The sequence below is a fragment of the Epinephelus moara genome, chromosome 14 (assembly GCF_006386435.1).
Source record: "Epinephelus moara isolate mb chromosome 14, YSFRI_EMoa_1.0, whole genome shotgun sequence".
NCBI lineage: Eukaryota > Metazoa > Chordata > Actinopteri > Perciformes > Serranidae > Epinephelus > Epinephelus moara.
The window spans coordinates 31861235-31878630 of record NC_065519.1 but is presented as its reverse complement, the minus strand read 5'-3'; the positions used below and the strand labels follow the sequence as shown (position 1 = coordinate 31878630).

The following is a 17396-nucleotide window of genomic DNA, read 5'->3' as shown; positions in this document are numbered from 1 at the left end:
TATATATATATATATATATATATAAAAGCATAATTATAAGGCTACAAAAACCAAACGAATTTTATTTTATAACGATTATACACTTGTATAAACATATTAATGGTTAGAATATTCAGATTCAGATTCAGATTTGACAATAAACCATGCCAAATATTACACACTGGCCCTTTAAGTGCATTATGTAAGACTCCTTTTACTATTTGTAAATAAGTCAGCTGGAAACACTGAAAAGGCCGTCAGAGCTGTGTTTTTAACCAGCCAATGGCGCTAACTTTAGCTTCATTAGCTCACTAGTTACAGCTAATTAAATTTGCCAACAGTTGCTGGCTAGAAATTACAAACCTGCTTTTGTTTATAGAATTCATAAGAAATTTGAGCAGTAAATCTGCAACCACTGCATATCTGTTTTTCTGGGCCTGTTTTTGTGACTGAGGCTGTAACAGTCCCTTTTTTTTAAAGAACTTTCTAGACCTCCTGCTTGTGTGTGTATGTGTGTCTATACGAAGTTTGTGTGCACACATATTTTGCTTCTGTCCGCTGCAAAACACCCATGCAGATGAGAGTTAAGTCTTTGTGTGGTTGGTATTCACCTTACTTGTCAGCCTATGTGTGTATGCTCTGTGTGTGTTTGTGCATCTGCATTGGTGCTTGGTTGCTTGTGTGCTCTAATAAGCATGCTCGGGGTTTCTAGAGCTTGCCTGGGTGTGTGTCTGTGTGTGTTTGGCCTTGCTCAGTGCAGCATTCTCAAAGTGCACTAATTGAATAAAGAGTAATTGTGATGTATTTAGGCAGCTGCTGACCCCTGTTGTTCAAGTGGGTAAAGCCATTAGCTAAAGCATAAGGTTTACTCCAGTGGACACACAGGAAAAAAAAAAATCAAAAGCCAAAGAGTGGAAGCGTCAGAACAGGAAGGCAGTGGGTTAGTTAAGTGGCTTGGGCATTGGTGCTTTTTTGTTATGCATTAGATGCTGGTACAAACAACCAAGGTACAAGCTTGAAGGCACAGAAGACCATGTTGTAAACTATTCATTCACTCGAGAAAATGAAAAACAGCAGCTACAAGGTTTTCCAGCAGCAACAGCACTTTACTACTGTATAATCTCCTCCATGCTCTGAATTAAAATCTGTGCTGTGAGTGCCCAAAACACCAGGACAAAATGTACTTCCATTGTGCACAAGCTTTGTCTTGATTTAGCTTATTTGCCTTAATGTGTCCATCTACTGTCAATACTGAGGTGCATTAATGAGTAAAATCAACAAGAAATCATAACTTTTTTTTGTGCAATATTGCCCCAGGTTGCAAGGGCGGCAGGTTGAGCAAGGGATGGATGGATGGATGGATGGATGGATGGATGGATGGATGGATGGATGGATGGATGGATAATTGTGTTCCAAGTGCTTTACACTTTATTTGACCTAATAAAGTTACATTAAATAGTTGTTGTTGTTGTTGTTGTTGTTGTTGTCTCATGTTAGTTTGTGAATAAACCACCATTTATTAAAGGTTCAAAGTTAACCCTCGATCTTGGAAACAGTAGTTGAGAGAACAGTTGAAATCACAAGGTCTATTTAGTTAGAGCTGGTCAATCTTTGTTTTTGCCGGTGTGGTTTAAACCTGTTGATTTTATGTAAACCAACTGAACCAGCATTTGACATAATGACACATTCCGGCCTCTGCCAAAAATGTTGCAGCACTAAATCCAACCTGCATTGCATAAGTAATAAGCAGTAAGACAACCTTATCAGGGCTCAACAATAACGACTGCCCGATTGCCCGGGGCAAGTAAAACTCAAGGTTGGGCATGTAAACTAACAACTCACTTGCCCGATCGGGCAAGTTGCTAAAAATAGTAAAAGTTAATAACTAATTGATAAAATAAATGTATTTTAAAACGTGCTCTTCGGCTCTGATGCAGCGGTCTCTCTGCCTGAAGTCACAGGCACACGCTGTGTAACAATGTCCTGCCCATAGCCCCCATTGATATTATTTTGCGCGACGGATGCTTCATATTATAACATAACAATATACTATTTATGGTGTTATGTCATCGTGTCATTTCTGTCTCTACATGGTCACGCGTTAACAATTCTCCTCTGCTCTCTGTATCGCACACGGCGGAGTTCCGCCACACACACAGGTGAGCACGCTAGAGTGTGGCTTGGGCCGCATTTTCCTGACCAAACCTGACCCCGAGCCCGGTGCAGTTTGTCAGCTGACAAAGTTATTGTTATGGACATTGTGTAAATAACCATCAACAGACTGCTGTTACGCACAGACAAACAGCTGCTCGCACAGCAGCGCAGCACAGCACTCGTGCAGAGCTTGTGTTGCGTTCAGGCGTTGTCACGTAAATAACAACTTCCAGCACTTAAATAGGTCATAGCACAAAACAGCAGCATGTCTAGTGACTTTTTACTTTTATTATATTCAATAAAATTGTATGTTCCTAAATCTTGAGACACCTCATATGTAAGCTAGACAGACATTTCACCTGCTCATTACTGTGCACACATGTACTGTATGTACTTAGTCCTAAAGAGCCCTTCTGGTGCCAGTAGATACATAGAAACATCCCAGCAGGCTGTGCTTTGCAAGCATACAAAAAAGTTTCACGCATGTGAAAATTATTTTTCATGCGTGTGCTTCACCTCCGCTGCTACAACTCCATCTTAGGGGAAACACTGCTGTGTGCGTTTTGTGCAACAGGTGGATGTGGTAGTCTACTGGTAGAGTAGAGAGAGAGCTAAGTAGCGTTGAAGTAGAGTAGAGCAGAGCAGAGAGATGGAAGCAAAATATATTAAACCCGGTGTTAATACAGTAGAACTGGAGAGAGGGGTGAAAAATAAATACAGGTGGGCATGGCTCAAGTAGGGCGCAAAATTATAGACGGAGAATGATTGACAAATTTTTCACTTTAAGCCCTGACACTGTCATTTTTGTGTAGGAATTAAGCTATGTTGTTTTAATTAATAAACACAGTGTGAATAAAGATTACATAACATAAAAATAACTGCAGTCTTTGTTATTTGATAGCCGCTTAAATTAAACAATTTTTATAGGGCAAGTAAAAACTGACTTCGGGCAAGTAGATCTCTGACCAACTTGCCCAACCGGGCAAGTGAAAAAAAACCTTAGCGTTGAACCCTGCTTATTAACAAAATATTACGCTTGTTTATAATCGGACAAATGGCACCACAACTGACTGACAGGCCATGCCAAGCCCAGCCGACAACATGAAAGAGATCAAAGTTCAGTAAAGGTGGGCAGCCCATTCTCATTCTGAAATCGTCAGATTCCTCCACTTTGTCTGTGATTTTGTCAAAAGCCACCTTTCGCTGTGGTACGATACACTGCCTTGGTGGCATTGGTTTGTAACACAGCTGGACAGAACCTTTCACTGTGTTACGATATGCCCACTGTCAGCTGTACACCCCCTGTCACAGCAGCATGACACGGAGACGGGCAGTGTAAGTTAATAACGCTGCTGGACAGCACCTGCCATGGTGGTATGATGTGCCAACTGATGACCTAATATTATAAGCTGGAAAGTCCCCATTAGGTGAGTGGGAGGGGTGGTGGATGGGTCCAACAAACCCTGGACTTTCTCCAAGGAGCCCGCTGTTTGCTTCCAATGTAGAGCCAAACCATTTTTTTTTTTATTCTAATCCTAACCACGTGCTTTTGTTGATATTACGGCACTGGTTGCAGATGCAGGAGGATAGCTAGCATTTAATATTTAGATGTGAGAGTCCACTGACAAAGCAGTGGTATGTTACCACTTGGGATGAGAACATGTTGAGCTGGGAAGAGGACTGATTTGCTTATTTACCAGTAAGTTCATGTGTTTTTTAGGGTGACGAGACAAAAGCCACCTTTATTCAACCTCTTCAAGGCAAGAATGTTGCGGCGTTGTTTTGCCATTATTTTGCCGTTATTTTGCCCCTCCATCTTTTATAAAAGGTACAGGAACCGAATTTGGGTGGGCGTTGCAGCAGAGATAGTAACAGGTAATTTACCTGGTCCAGTGTTTGGCTTAATATCAAACCAGTCTGATCATTTTGACACCGGCCCAGCCCTACATTTAGTCAGTAAATCCTATTACAACGGTTCTAATTACATCCTCCGAAAATGCACACATAGTGGTTTGTATGATATCCTTCAAATTAGCGTCCCATGAGTGATATTACATCCTTAATGTAAAGTTACGAAGGTTTAGGCAAGAAAAGTTACTGTGGTTAGGTTTAGGAAAACAAACACAGTGAGAACGTACCTTAAATGACTCAAAGTTCACACGGTTCCAAACATCGGTCTCCTGAGGAAAGTCCCGGTGGGAAAGTCCTGACTTTTGTGACCCATACCCCACCCCAACCTACCTCCTTACTGGACCGCTTGAGACCGACAGTCAGTGCATTGGTCATGTGATTGCAGCCTTCCAAAATATGTGGGTCATGCATTAATTACTTGCTCATCATTACATGGAATATGTATGCATTTTGGTGCATTATTTTTCATAGGAAAATGTATGAACAGTGCATGAGAACAGCCTGATCAAGTAGCGGTTCTGGAGCTTTCAGTCAAAGCACATGAGTCTGCCAAGTTGTCATGTAGTTGTAGTTTCTTAGAACTAAGTGGCATCTAATAGTTTGTAATTTCCTGATGCACATTTTTTCAGTAGAAAGTGGTTTCAGTGAAAACCAAAAATCCTATATACTCTTGCATTAAAGTCTGTACATATTCTAATCTTTGCATGCTATATCCCATAATAGGTGTTTGAAATACATTAGAGGTCAAATGAAATGACTGAGATATGCATTAGAATAATTTCATATTAGATTGTGCTGCAGCCTGCAGGAATTTGACAAATGAAGGAGAAATCTGCATCAGCCTCTGTAGTTGCATCATTATCCTCATATCTGTACAGTAATCTCTACAACACTGTCAGAGAGACAGACACTGTTATAAAATCTAGTCTCTGTAATAATCTCATTTTCTGTGTCACTTAAATCTTTGGGCCTGTGTGGACTGCAGAGCCCTCTGAATAGTATGTTGCAGTAAACAACGTCGCTCTCCTCGGCAAGAGCCCAGCGCTCTGAGACTGTTGGAGAACCCTTCAACATATGAAGTGTTTTCCTAACTCTGACATGACTAATCTATTTTAACAACACAAGTACCATAGTAAACTACCTGACACTCCTCTACAGAGAGCCCTGCAAACTGCTGGATGACACTTTAGGATGACAGAGTTTCCTACTTCTAAAGCCACATCCGCGTCATGTGGTAAAGATGGTGGCTACGAGCTCTTGACTTAATGCAGTTTGCCCTAAGTCAGTCAGGAAAGGCACTGTTCAGCCTTTAGTTGTAAATATTACCAGGAAATACTTCATCTAAGTTGTCATCTAATTAACACATCCAGATTTCCCTTTTCCTCTGCAGCTATGAGGTTGATACATCGTGAAATGTCACACCTTGTGACAGTATACATTCTGCTTCTATTTGCTTTACTTTCACAGCTTGAGTTTGAAATGACTTGACCCTGCAGCAGGCTGCTGCTTGTTAACCAATCCCTGCTTGATAAACTAGGTATCACTGAACTGTTCCTCTGTCACTTAGCATCTGATAACTTGCAGTGTAATACAGGCTTTAGCAAAACCAAAACTTGCAGGGGGATAAAGCACAGCAATTTGCGAAGTTGGACTTGATTGCTGTTTCAAAACAAGCCAAAGTTCAGGTGAGACTCAGCTTCATGGCAGCTAAACCTGATGAGCTTATTGCATCAGATCTACCCCACCGATGATTCAGAGGAACACCATATAATAAAGCTTTTCGTGCACTGAGAAAATGGTCATAAAAAATGGTTTTAGTTTTCTCATTTTCCAGCTCAGCTGACAGTATCACTAACTGCTGAGGAAATAATTTAGAAGTACCACATTAACCACAAAAATTGTACTTTTTATTAGTCAGATACAAATGTAAATGATATATAGTACAAAATTCTCTCTACAATGATAACTCTCATCTCATTGAACTGTACTGCACTACCAATTAACCATCAAATATACTTATTTACATTAAATTGAAGTGGGAACTGGTTATATAATCTATAGTCTATAATCTATGATTTTTTTTTCTTCCATTTTCTTTCTTCAGACCTCAGTTTGTCGAATAATCAGTAACCCTCTGAATTAAAACCCCTATTAATGGGAAGTGAACTCGTCCATACACATGCTGACTGGTCATTGTGCAAGGACCATACATTAGATGAGATTGGATCTTAGATTAGACGCCATCAGAGATGACAAGCTGCAGAACATGGCTAACATTACACAAGCGAGCAATGAGAGGCAAAACAGTCGATTCAGTCTCCATGAAATGTTCTTTTTCATGTTAGCCGTTAGGCTATTACATTATCAGCAAAGATATTATTACAGTATCAGTCAGGGCACTTTATTACATTATTGGTTGAATTGTTACATTATTCGGTTTTATTAGATTTCCGTTCCATTCCAATTTTATTACATTTTCAGGAAATTATTACATCATGAAATTAAGTTTATAATAGAAACGTGCCCTTATACTGAAGATTCTGACCTTAGGATGATGACCTCTAGTAGCATTTAGGTGATTTCTCCTGGATACAGCAACTGTGTTTGAGACATTACATGATTTTAGTCAAGATGGATTGGGTTTGAACACGTCTTAAACCTTGATATGTTCACACCGGGTGCGAACACAACAATTTGTGTGTGCGAATTAATGTAAAGTCTGTGCTTCAGCGACAATTTTGTGCTGTGAAAACCAATCAGCGTTGAGATCCTCCTGGTATGTATGACGCTGAGGATGTGCTGGCGGAAGTTCATTCAGCAATTCAGCAATTTCACACACATATGACGCAAGTTATTCATGCATATGAAGCGAGTCAGAAAAAATAAAAATAAAAACTGTTTTTGCTAAAGAAGTAGAAAACCTACAACTACCAGAATGCACAGCCATGCGACAATGTGGAAGTACAGCCTGTAGATTGAGCAATGGCTAGAGTGTCAGTGAAAGTTGATCCAGGCACTGGTTAGATGGAGGGAAGTTTACCGCAGTTCATTTCCACATACTACCCATATTGTAATGATACAAAGCTGGTTGAAAATTGGCGTAGTATCCCTTTAAGTTTAGATAGAAACATATTTTTCTACATAGCTGTTTACATCTCTGATTTATGGACAACAGGGGTTTGAACACAAAGAAACAAAAAGAACTTACTGGGTTTCTTATATGTTCTTAACACAGCACTATATGGCTTACTATAAGACATGTCACCTAAGATGTATCACTGGCTAATTGGATATGCATTAAGTGTGGAAAAAGCTGATCAGGAGCAACAAAAGTCTACAGAAATCTTCAATCACAGCTTCTTGGCAGCTTCAAAAGACTTTGAATGTGTGAATACTTCCAAGTCGTCGCTTTTAACTGCCAAGTCATTCCGCTGGTTATTCCCGTGAGATTTGAATGCAGCCTAAGATCAGTTTCAGTATATGGAGCGTGTGGAGAATCCATTTGAGCTGTCCGGGAAGCCAGTTGTTCATCAGTGAGCAAGCCAGGGGTGAAACTGGCTTTATGGAAGCCCTTTAGGGAACTGGGGTGTCAGTGTGGAAGGCTTTCAAAGATGAGGATAAGGCAGGCTGCACACATGTGTGAAACAGAATCGTATTTTACACACACCGCTACAAACAGAGCTTAATTTGTCCTCCTTACCCATAATCCCTTTGGTTAATTCACCATTCCATTTGATCCCAGTGGTCCTACATGTCACCTCAAGCTACAGCGGGTCTGTTGTGCGTGTGTGTTTATGGTGAGGAGTCGGTGTGAAATTGAGCTTAATTCTGGTGTAACCTTTTTCTCTATATGTGTGTGACAAGTGACATTTAGCCTATGTGTCCTTTCCTATACAGTGAATGTTCTGCGTGCCACGTATGAGTGTGACAACGCGACGCCGGCATCATCTATCCTACCTCGTGCCTTCTCGCTAAATGAAATTCCGTCTCCCCCTTTTCCTTTCACAGCTCAGCACTCATTTTAATTAGCTCGCTCTCTGATCTCTCTTTTTTTCCTCTCCCTCTCTGATAATTCTCTCTCGTTTCTTTTGCATTTCTCTGTCTCTCTCACTCATTCCCTCTCATTACAGTCATTTCTCGGAGTAATTAATGAGCTGATATCTGCTTTCGTGTCACAAGGGTCATGAGCTCTCTCTCTCTCTCTCTCTCTCTCTCTCTCTCTCTCTCTCTCTCTCTCTCTCTCTCTCTGTATAGCATATGAGTCATCCGGCGCTCTATTTAGCTGCCGCTCTGTCTTTCTGCTCCTCTTTCTCAACACTCAAATGAAGAGGGAAATAAAAACACGGATTGTATGACCTCCGTCGTCGTTGCAGCTGATTTCAGCTCAGTAATTACACTGAGAAATGAAAGAGTTATATAGCGAGTGGACCACACAGCCAGACTAGAGACAGGTGAATGGCTTCTTAGTCAGACCTGGATAGTGAGTTGTTATAATGTGAATATGCAGCATTAATATCAACCTGTAGCATAGTTTTATCTCACAGACTTTATTCAGATACAGGAGCAACAGGAAAAGGTGTCAATTACTGAAACAGATACTCAATTGATCTCCAAACACTTCTCGGTAATTGTCCTTCTCGCAGTCATTTTAATGTCCCGTGTTGCTGGTGTGCAGTTTCAGGGTCAGGATGGAAGGATGAGGATGGTGATATTCTATATTTTTCTTCTCATAAAGAAATACCATGAAAAGACTAAAACTAATTATATATTTATTCTAATGAAGAGTCAGCCTGCGTGTCTAAAGTTTCGTATGCACATCTTATTCCTCTGTGCCATAGAGCTCATTATTGTCCCAAATCTATTAAAAACACATCAGTGATTGACGCCGGTGCAGTTGGTGACAGTGTTCTTTTTTTACAATCAACATGACCTCTGTAGTTTATTTCAGGTCAATCCCAAATGGACTGTCTGCTGCTATAAATATTGATCATTTACATTCACTCACATCTACTCATTTGTACACCAAAATGTGTATTAATGGGTGGCTCAATGGTCCCATATGCATCATGCATTAACTTGCAATCTGTTTCTGGATGTTCTACGTAGATAATGGAAAACATATTAAACATGGGGCAGGCAGAAATCTGGAAAAGGCAAAAAAAAAAGGGAGAATTTGAAAATACATCATTCAACTTTATCTCTCCTCTCTGTCTGAAGCCCCTCCCACCAGACAACCAGAGGCATATGCTAGCACATTGTACAGTAACCCAGTGTTTCCCATACATTGACAGTGATGTTGATAGGTATTCAATGTAATGAGTCCCCGGGACCCACAGGTGGTCATTTGAGTGGGTCCCAGGGAAAATTTGTTGGTCCCCAGAAAAAGGTGTGTTTTTCGACAAATTGAAATTATGGTTATGTCAGCCACCTTATCTACTTGAACAATATTTGATTTATGTTCTTAGGGGGAAACTTTGCCAATTTTCAAACAGCTTTGTGTCACCACTGTGTGGACAGTATGTGCAGATGAATAGTGTTAGGCTTCCCCTTCTGCTGCCTGGAGCTCCCTGCTCATCCTCCAGCAGGGGGTCCTGAGTTGCCCCTCATTCAGCAAACTTTTGTTGGCCGATGAACGTGAAGGGAGGGAGACCAACCGTAATCAATCAATCAATCAATTTTATTTATATAGCCCAATATCACAAATCACAATTTGCCTCACAAGGCTTTACAGCATACGACATCCCTCTGTCCTTATGACCCTCGCAGCGGATAAGGAAAAACTCCCCCAAAAAAACCCTTTAACGGGATAAAAACGGTAGTAACCTCAGGAAGAGCAACTGAGGAGGGATCCCTCTTGCAGGACGGACAGACGTGCAATAGATGTCGAGGACGGACAGACGTGCAATAGATGTCGTACAGAACAGATCAACATAATACATTAACAGTAATCCGCATAATGTCACCCTGTGTCAAGTCCACACTATGTACCATGGACCGGAGCATCAACTCCGTAGATTTTATGCTGTCTGTTGAGATGCTGAAGTATTGATGTCGTGCTACGACGTGGTAATCTATTTTGGTTTTGTAATTGTAAAGAGTTTTTTTTTGTTTGTTTTTTTAGCTTGAAATGATCCCAAACTGTGGACACTTACTGTTATTTTTTCTATTTTCTGTCTTCTCTTTTGGAGTGAGGCAAAAGACACACTGTGAATGGAGGCTGTAGTTAGCAATGTAAACATGAATGTGAATTAGCCACAGCCAAGAACCTTTGGTTCTATTTAGCAGAAACCTAAAGTATGGTCAACATTTTCTCTCCATCTCGTAACATTTCCTGAGTATCGACATGTTTAATTTATTTTATTGTTTACAATTTATTTTATTGTTTACAGTTTGTTGTCAGTTCTTTAATATCAACTTTCTCTGCGATAATATCAATAACTATTCTCCAACATGTCGTTGTCTATCATGCCTTAATCAGGGTGGTATCTCAGGCCATTCCAGGTTTCTTTTTATATGTTTAATCAAGTAGTAGTGAGGCTTGCAGAAATACACAGTGCTCAAAAAACAGTCATTTTTCTCCCTTGTTTTTCATCACATGCAGCTATTTGTAAATATAGTGGCACTATAGTTAATGCTATGGTAGCATTTTAAAAGATTTAGGTCTTTAGACGAAATAAATGGGCTTTGGGCTGAATGCCACACACAGTGTAGGAATGTCTGAATAATACATTGCTGACTTTGGTGTTTTTATGGAATTTTTCTTTTTCTTTTTTTCTTTTTCTTTGACAATAAGAAAAATATGAAATATTACATTACTGAAATATCATTACTCTTTTGCAAGTTACCCACAGCCAGTTCATAAAATACTGTACTTTTGTAAACACCTACGTATACTTCTTCTCCAGGAAACTCCTCTGATTTAACTTTCCAATTTGGAATGAATAACAGACCTGCAAGGTTAGCATGAGCAGTGACAGGCCACACAGTTTAACAGACAGTCCATGGCTGGGAAGAGCTTGCAGAAACACCACAGTAAAGAATTTGCACCACAGATGGAGGCAAGATTGAACAAAAGAGCATTTTGATTTTAACACATTAACTGTGTGCATCTCAGTGAGGGGCATTACAGCTCTCCGAGGTCTGTTCCTTTGCAAAAGCCATTGGTTAGTGTGTCTTGTCCTTTGCTATGTACTGAACCAGTTTATTACATTAACAGCAGATATACACATTTATTAGACTGACCTGCTTGAACTGATACACTTTCTTTGGAAATACTGCATTCCCTCTATCATTTAGTTGTTGTTGTCGTCGTTGTTGTTGTTGTTGTTGTTGAAGTGTCTGCAACCTGCTGCATTTGTGCACTGAGACCACAGTGATGTATGGCAAGTCATTTATAAAGGGTTTGTTTTTTTACAATAATCCATCTTACTGATTAATAAAGACAAAGCATCTGTATGCTGGAGGAGGATCAACACCAGCAAAAGGGATTTTTCATGACCATGGCCACCTGAAAGTTGTTTTTATTAATGGCTTTCACCCGATCTATAAAGCATTAATAGATGATTTGTTAGGATTAATTAAGCCATTAGTCATAACTTATTTTTATATTTTTGTTTTGACTGGTATCTTACTGAAAAATGTTGAAATACACAACTCCATACTGACAAATTACTCACTGAACTTTCACACAAAAGCTTCAAAATCACTTTTTTTGTCATGATAAAGTGTGAGAAAAGTTCACTGAGGCAAAACCTCAACTGCTTTCATCCTCACCTAACCTGAGTTGTGTCCATGTATAAATGTGTGTATGCCTGTGCGTGTGTGAGTGAGAGAGAGAGAGAGAGAGAGAGAGAGAGTGTGTGTGTGTGTGTGTGTGTGTGTGTGTGTGTATTTGCACTGTGATCCCTTTAATCCTGATTCGCCCATGTCCTTCAAACCCCAATCAAGGTTGTCATTAATGAGCATTTTCTCTCTCCCTGCCTCGCCCTGCTTTTTCCCTCTCTCCCTCTCTCTCTAAACCTTTCCTAATTAACTACAAGCACTGCTGCTTACTAATGAGGACTGAATCTATGTGTGTGTGCATGCATGTACGCATAGCAACACCGCTGAGCAATAAATGACTTCAATAAACATCTCCCCCGGTTTGATTAGCAATGCCTAAAAGTTGGTGGTGATTCAACTCTTTGAGGCCTTTGGGTTCATCTAGTCATGTCTGGTCATTAAGATTTGTAACTTCAGCAGAATCTGATTCACTCCAGCTGCCTAGTGTGATACATCACTGATGTGCACAAATGCTTAAAAGTTTGGATGCATACTAACACACTACATTGGCAACAACTTGTAAAGAGCAAGTCATCCTTCACCACACTGCATACTTATCATCCTACCTTCAATCTATACGGTCGACTTTCAGTATAGCTCTCTGTATTCAGAGTGCCATGCAGTTTAGTTGATATAGAAGGAAGTGCAGTGGGTGATAAGTAGTCTATTAGTCCAGCGTAGCATGAGAAAGTTATACACTGTAGAACAGTGTGCACACAGTGAAGCACACAGCTTTTTCTTTGCTCTGCATACTGAAGACTTGGCAGAAAAACTGGGAATATATTAAAGGACCATGTCAATAAATTACACCACATAATTCCCAATAATTTCATGTCTTTCTATGCCTTGCTTTTTATGTCCAGCATGCAATATATGCGAATGACATTAACGTCTCAATTTCTCTCTCGTTTTGTTTGTCTCAGGTGTCGTGTCCAGGTGGGGTGATAACCATGGAGAGGCTGTTGCTGTGTGTAATGCTGGCAGTTGCCATGGCGGTGCGGGCACAGATCTGCCCGAAGCGCTGTGTATGTCAGATCCTGTCACCCAACCTGGCGACCCTCTGTGCCAAGAAAGGTCTACTGTTTGTACCGCCCAACATTGATAGGCATACAGTGGAGCTACGGCTGGCGGACAACTTTGTCACAAGGTAACAGTTACATCAATGATACTACTACAAAGAGAACCTCTACCATAATGAAATGCTACAAAATACTGATTCTGTTTTTACTGCCTTACATGTCCAACTTGTAGTACACACCTTGAGACATTGGGGACTACCCATTTTTTCTGACAGCCCATAAATCTGAGGCTCCAGTTATTCCTGAAAAACACCAGATTGGACTGAATGCTGCTCATCCTGAAAACCATTGTCCATTACTCTGAAGAGCATGTTTTTTTTCCGAATGGCACTCTCCCAAAACAAAAGCACATGGCTAATTACTATGCAAAATCAAACCCTCTGACTATGACCAAGGCGTAACTCGCCTTACTCTACTTCTGATTGGCTTTTACTTGATGCCTTCTTTGGTTTGGTTGGATAAATATAGGCATGAGGTGTGAGATTGGTTAGGCTTAGGGTGAGAATATCAGGGTAAGCCAATTAGAGACAGAGAAGGGTGGCTCATGCCTTGACTATAGCACTTCCGATGACGTCCTTCAGCAAAACGATTTGCCATGTGCTTATGTTTGGGCTGGTGGACAGAGAGCTTCTTGGTCCATTATGAGCCATCAGAACATGGCATGGCACCGAGACAGTTGCATTCCATGAAACCATTTTAGTGCAACCGTGCTTTAAAATAGTTGGGGGTGCCCAAGGTTGTCTAGCAAAAAAATGTGAATCAAGCTCAACTTTTGTTGCTGCTGGCCAATCAGTGACATGGCCGGTGGATCAATTTGTAATGTGCACAACATAGTCTACATTGCAGTCTTTAAGACACAGCACTAAATGATATGAAGCGACAATATTCTGCTCCATAGTGTGCAGTGTTTTGGAGTCAGTGTATCAAGATGCCACATCATAAATTGAAACAGCCTCACCAGTTTGCCTTGACATGAGTATAAACAATTCCAAAACACTCAAAAGTGTTCTCCAAAAAATAACTGCTAAACTTGAAACAGAATTTCCCAAACTTTACCAGCAGCTCAAATCTCTTCCTGTCTACACTAGGCCAAAATGTTCATCAATATTCAACAAGCTAGCAGCAATATCCCCACTTTCCTTCTAGCTAGTGAAAATCATCAATAAGCTAAGTAGTGACCATGACTGTATCCAGAGAACTGCATACAGAGCCAAAAGCAGAGCCCCATTTATTCTTATGAAAGTTGCTCAGTGGCACATGAGGCCAAAACGCTCACCTCTAGTGTTTAAAATAACAAAATCTCCCCTGGCACTGTTCATGGGTGCTTGATATTGATTAGGAAAAACTCACTGTGAGAGCTAAAATGCAATTGTTGATGTGTTTTAATGTCACTCCAGAATGTAGCTTTGTTTAGTTTTATTGGCTATACCAGGGACCATCAATCACAAATCTTTACGTCATATTAACCTACTAACTAGCCAAATCCTGAGAAGGGATACAGAGTATTATTTACAGCCTTTGTGGGGAAAAAATGTTAAGAATACAGGGAAATGTAAAATCAGAGGCATACTTTTTTACAACTTTAGTTTTATCTAGGTCTGACAGTTTTCCACTGAAATAAGCCTTCAAACTCATAGTTGTATTACTCAAACAGGCCTTTTAAACACAGTGCTATTAATGGTCTGACCACTAGCTTATCTCTAATAGGCCAAGTACTTGTTAGTAGTATGATTGTTACTTCTGTCGGGAATGCTGTTGTTACTAATAAACGTTCTGCTAATTTGAATGCTACCACTATAGCTGCTGCCTCTGCTACTGCCACTAGCCCGGCTAGTACAATAGCTACCATAGCTGAAAAACTACTATTCTGTAACCACTGAAACTACAGCTAATAGTAAACAGCATCAAAAGTTACAACTACTCTAAGTGTCACATACTATTTTGTAAGTACTGTACTAGGACACTATTACCACTAGAACTATCATTACAACATACGTCATACTCATATGTCCTAGTTTCCTAGTGCTATAATTGATGAGTCCTTCATGTCTTCTCAAAATGTGTTCACTAAACTCTGACATCTGTGTGAATATTAAAAAATAATACTGATAAAATAAAAAGAATATATATAAGCACCATGCTTTTTACTGGAATGAAAGTAGTCCAAAAATCTCCACCAAGACGAAGCAAACTACATCAACTTGAAGGTGAAAAGTTATCATGATACGCAATGTTTCTTTAATATGATATTACTGCTTCAATAAACCTTTAATTATTAAAAGAAAAAAAAAAAAACAATGTATAATGCTTGAAAACTTAGTACACTAGTCCTTGGAAAGTTCAGTCTTACTGTGTGAGAATGAACATTTTTTCCTTAAAGCTGGAAATAGAGACACTGATCTATGATGTCATCAGCCAAGAAAGCCTGGAGCCTCTCCGGCAAAGATGAATAAGTCGCTGAATTTTTGGACAGAGCGGCATCGCCCAGGGTCCTTTTTATGACGATACAAGCACATTATCCGCCGGCACTAGAATGAAATAAAACTCATTTGGGTGTGAAAAAAAGCACATTCTTTAAGGCCCCAGAGTAAGTCATAGTCAGTTCATAGTCAATGGAGCAGCTCAAGGCTGTCTCCTGATAGCACTGCAGTTTAAAAATCTCGGTTCTCTGGTTTGTAGCCTTTGGAGAGAGTTGTTCACAAATATTGAATGAGGTGCACAGGATGAAAGGCCATACCATATGTGAATTCTGTTTTCTAGGAACTTTGCTTTTAAAAATTGAAAGTTTTCCAATGAAAAATCTCTTTCATCACTTTTGAAAGACCGACAAATATGTTACATCGCAATTTGAAAAGGAATGTGCTTATCTGTGTCCACAGTGTGAAGAGGAAAGATTTTGCAAACATGACACGGCTGGTGGACCTTACCTTATCCAGGAACACCATCTCCTACATTACACCTCATGCCTTTGCTGATCTGGAAAACCTCAGAGCTCTACACCTCAACAGGTATGGATTGGCATACAGTTGTAGACTGATATGTGTTGGTGATATAATGGGTATTACATGGAATCTTCTTGATAAATATGACATGTTGTAGTTTATTTCTATAGCCACAAAAAAAACATATTTCTTTCCCTCTCTGTCTCTCTTTTGCAGTAACCGCCTGACAAGGATAGGCAATGATACATTCAGCGGGATGTCGAAGCTTCACCACCTGATTCTGAACAACAACCAGCTGGTGCTGATCCACCAGGGAGCATTCAACGACCTGCTGGCGCTGGAAGAATTGGACCTCAGTTACAATAACCTGGACTCTATTCCTTGGGAGGCCATCCAGGTCAGGATCTCTTTAAACTGCAGGAGCCTTTCAAACTGGTCCAACTGGAGTCCCTTCAAAAAAAAAATCCAACCCAAGACCGAGAAAATGGCTATAAAACCTTTTTTTTTGCCATTTATCTGAAATTGAAATAAAGAGATCTTAAGAGCTTTTGGATTGAGCAGAGGCCATTATGCAAACTATTCATTAAGCTTCAGTGACGCTTAATTTCTAACTAACACTTTCAATTTTACCAGTGTTCTCTGCCAGCCAGCAAGTTATGTTTGTATATTAGAAATGTCAAGGCCTGTTTGGAGCATATTAAAAATGCTTTGCAACTTGAGATGACTAAGTAGATATAGTTTGATAAATAGGTGCTCTTTTAAGTAATTGTGATTCTGTAGTGACTAATCAAATAATGGCCTAGTTGGTTTTACTTCAGCTTTACAGCATGGAGATGTTAACACTGTAATTCAACTTCAACATTTCTATCAGTACTGTACATAAAGGAATAAAGTTAGAGATTAAAGGAGAAGTGACAGGACTTAGAATTTGCAGCCCTGGAACCAATCAGAAGTAAAGAAAAAAGTATGAAAACTGCCTTTATATCCCGACATTCTGAAGCTCACATTTTTTTCTGTTTTTTTCTTCCTGCAGAGAATGACTAGCCTCCATACGTTGAGTTTAGACCACAACATGTTGGACTACATTCCAGAGGGAACGTTTTCCCTGCTACAGAAACTCAACCGGCTGGATGTCACCTCGAATAAGCTCCAAAAGCTGCCACCGGACCCACTTTTTCAAAGAGCGCAGGTATTCTCACAAGGGTTTTTGCCACCAAATTAGAACCAAACCATTAGCTCCTGGTGTTTGTACACCTCCGCCAACTAGTCAAGTTACAGCTTACATCCATGTTTGTCCAGAGTCATACTGTATGTAGCTATGACAGTAGACAATGCTTAAAATATGGATGTTGCTGCAAAGAAGCTTCATATAGTAAACATGGATGCTTCACGTAACCCCCCTCCCCCCGTCAGCACAGAAGATCTATACCAGGGGTATCAAACATATGGCCCAGGGGCCAGAACCGCCCGCCAAAGCATCCGATCCGGCCCACTGGATGACCTTGCACAC

General features: G+C 40.1%; 1 protein-coding gene across 3 annotated transcripts in view; it reads left to right on the top strand.

The window, feature by feature from the left end:
* The window catches only part of lrfn5a (leucine rich repeat and fibronectin type III domain containing 5a), a 183440-nt gene that overhangs the window by 133803 nt on the left and 32241 nt on the right, over positions 1–17396 (top strand). For all 3 annotated transcript variants that reach the window (XM_050061576.1, XM_050061575.1, XM_050061577.1), the window contains 4 exons: positions 12789–13012; positions 15824–15952; positions 16103–16283; positions 16920–17075. In XM_050061576.1, the coding sequence (XP_049917533.1) occupies positions 12816–13012; positions 15824–15952; positions 16103–16283; positions 16920–17075 (663 nt within the window). In that variant the 5' untranslated portion in view covers positions 12789–12815. The remainder of the gene's footprint in view (positions 1–12788; positions 13013–15823; positions 15953–16102; positions 16284–16919; positions 17076–17396) is intronic.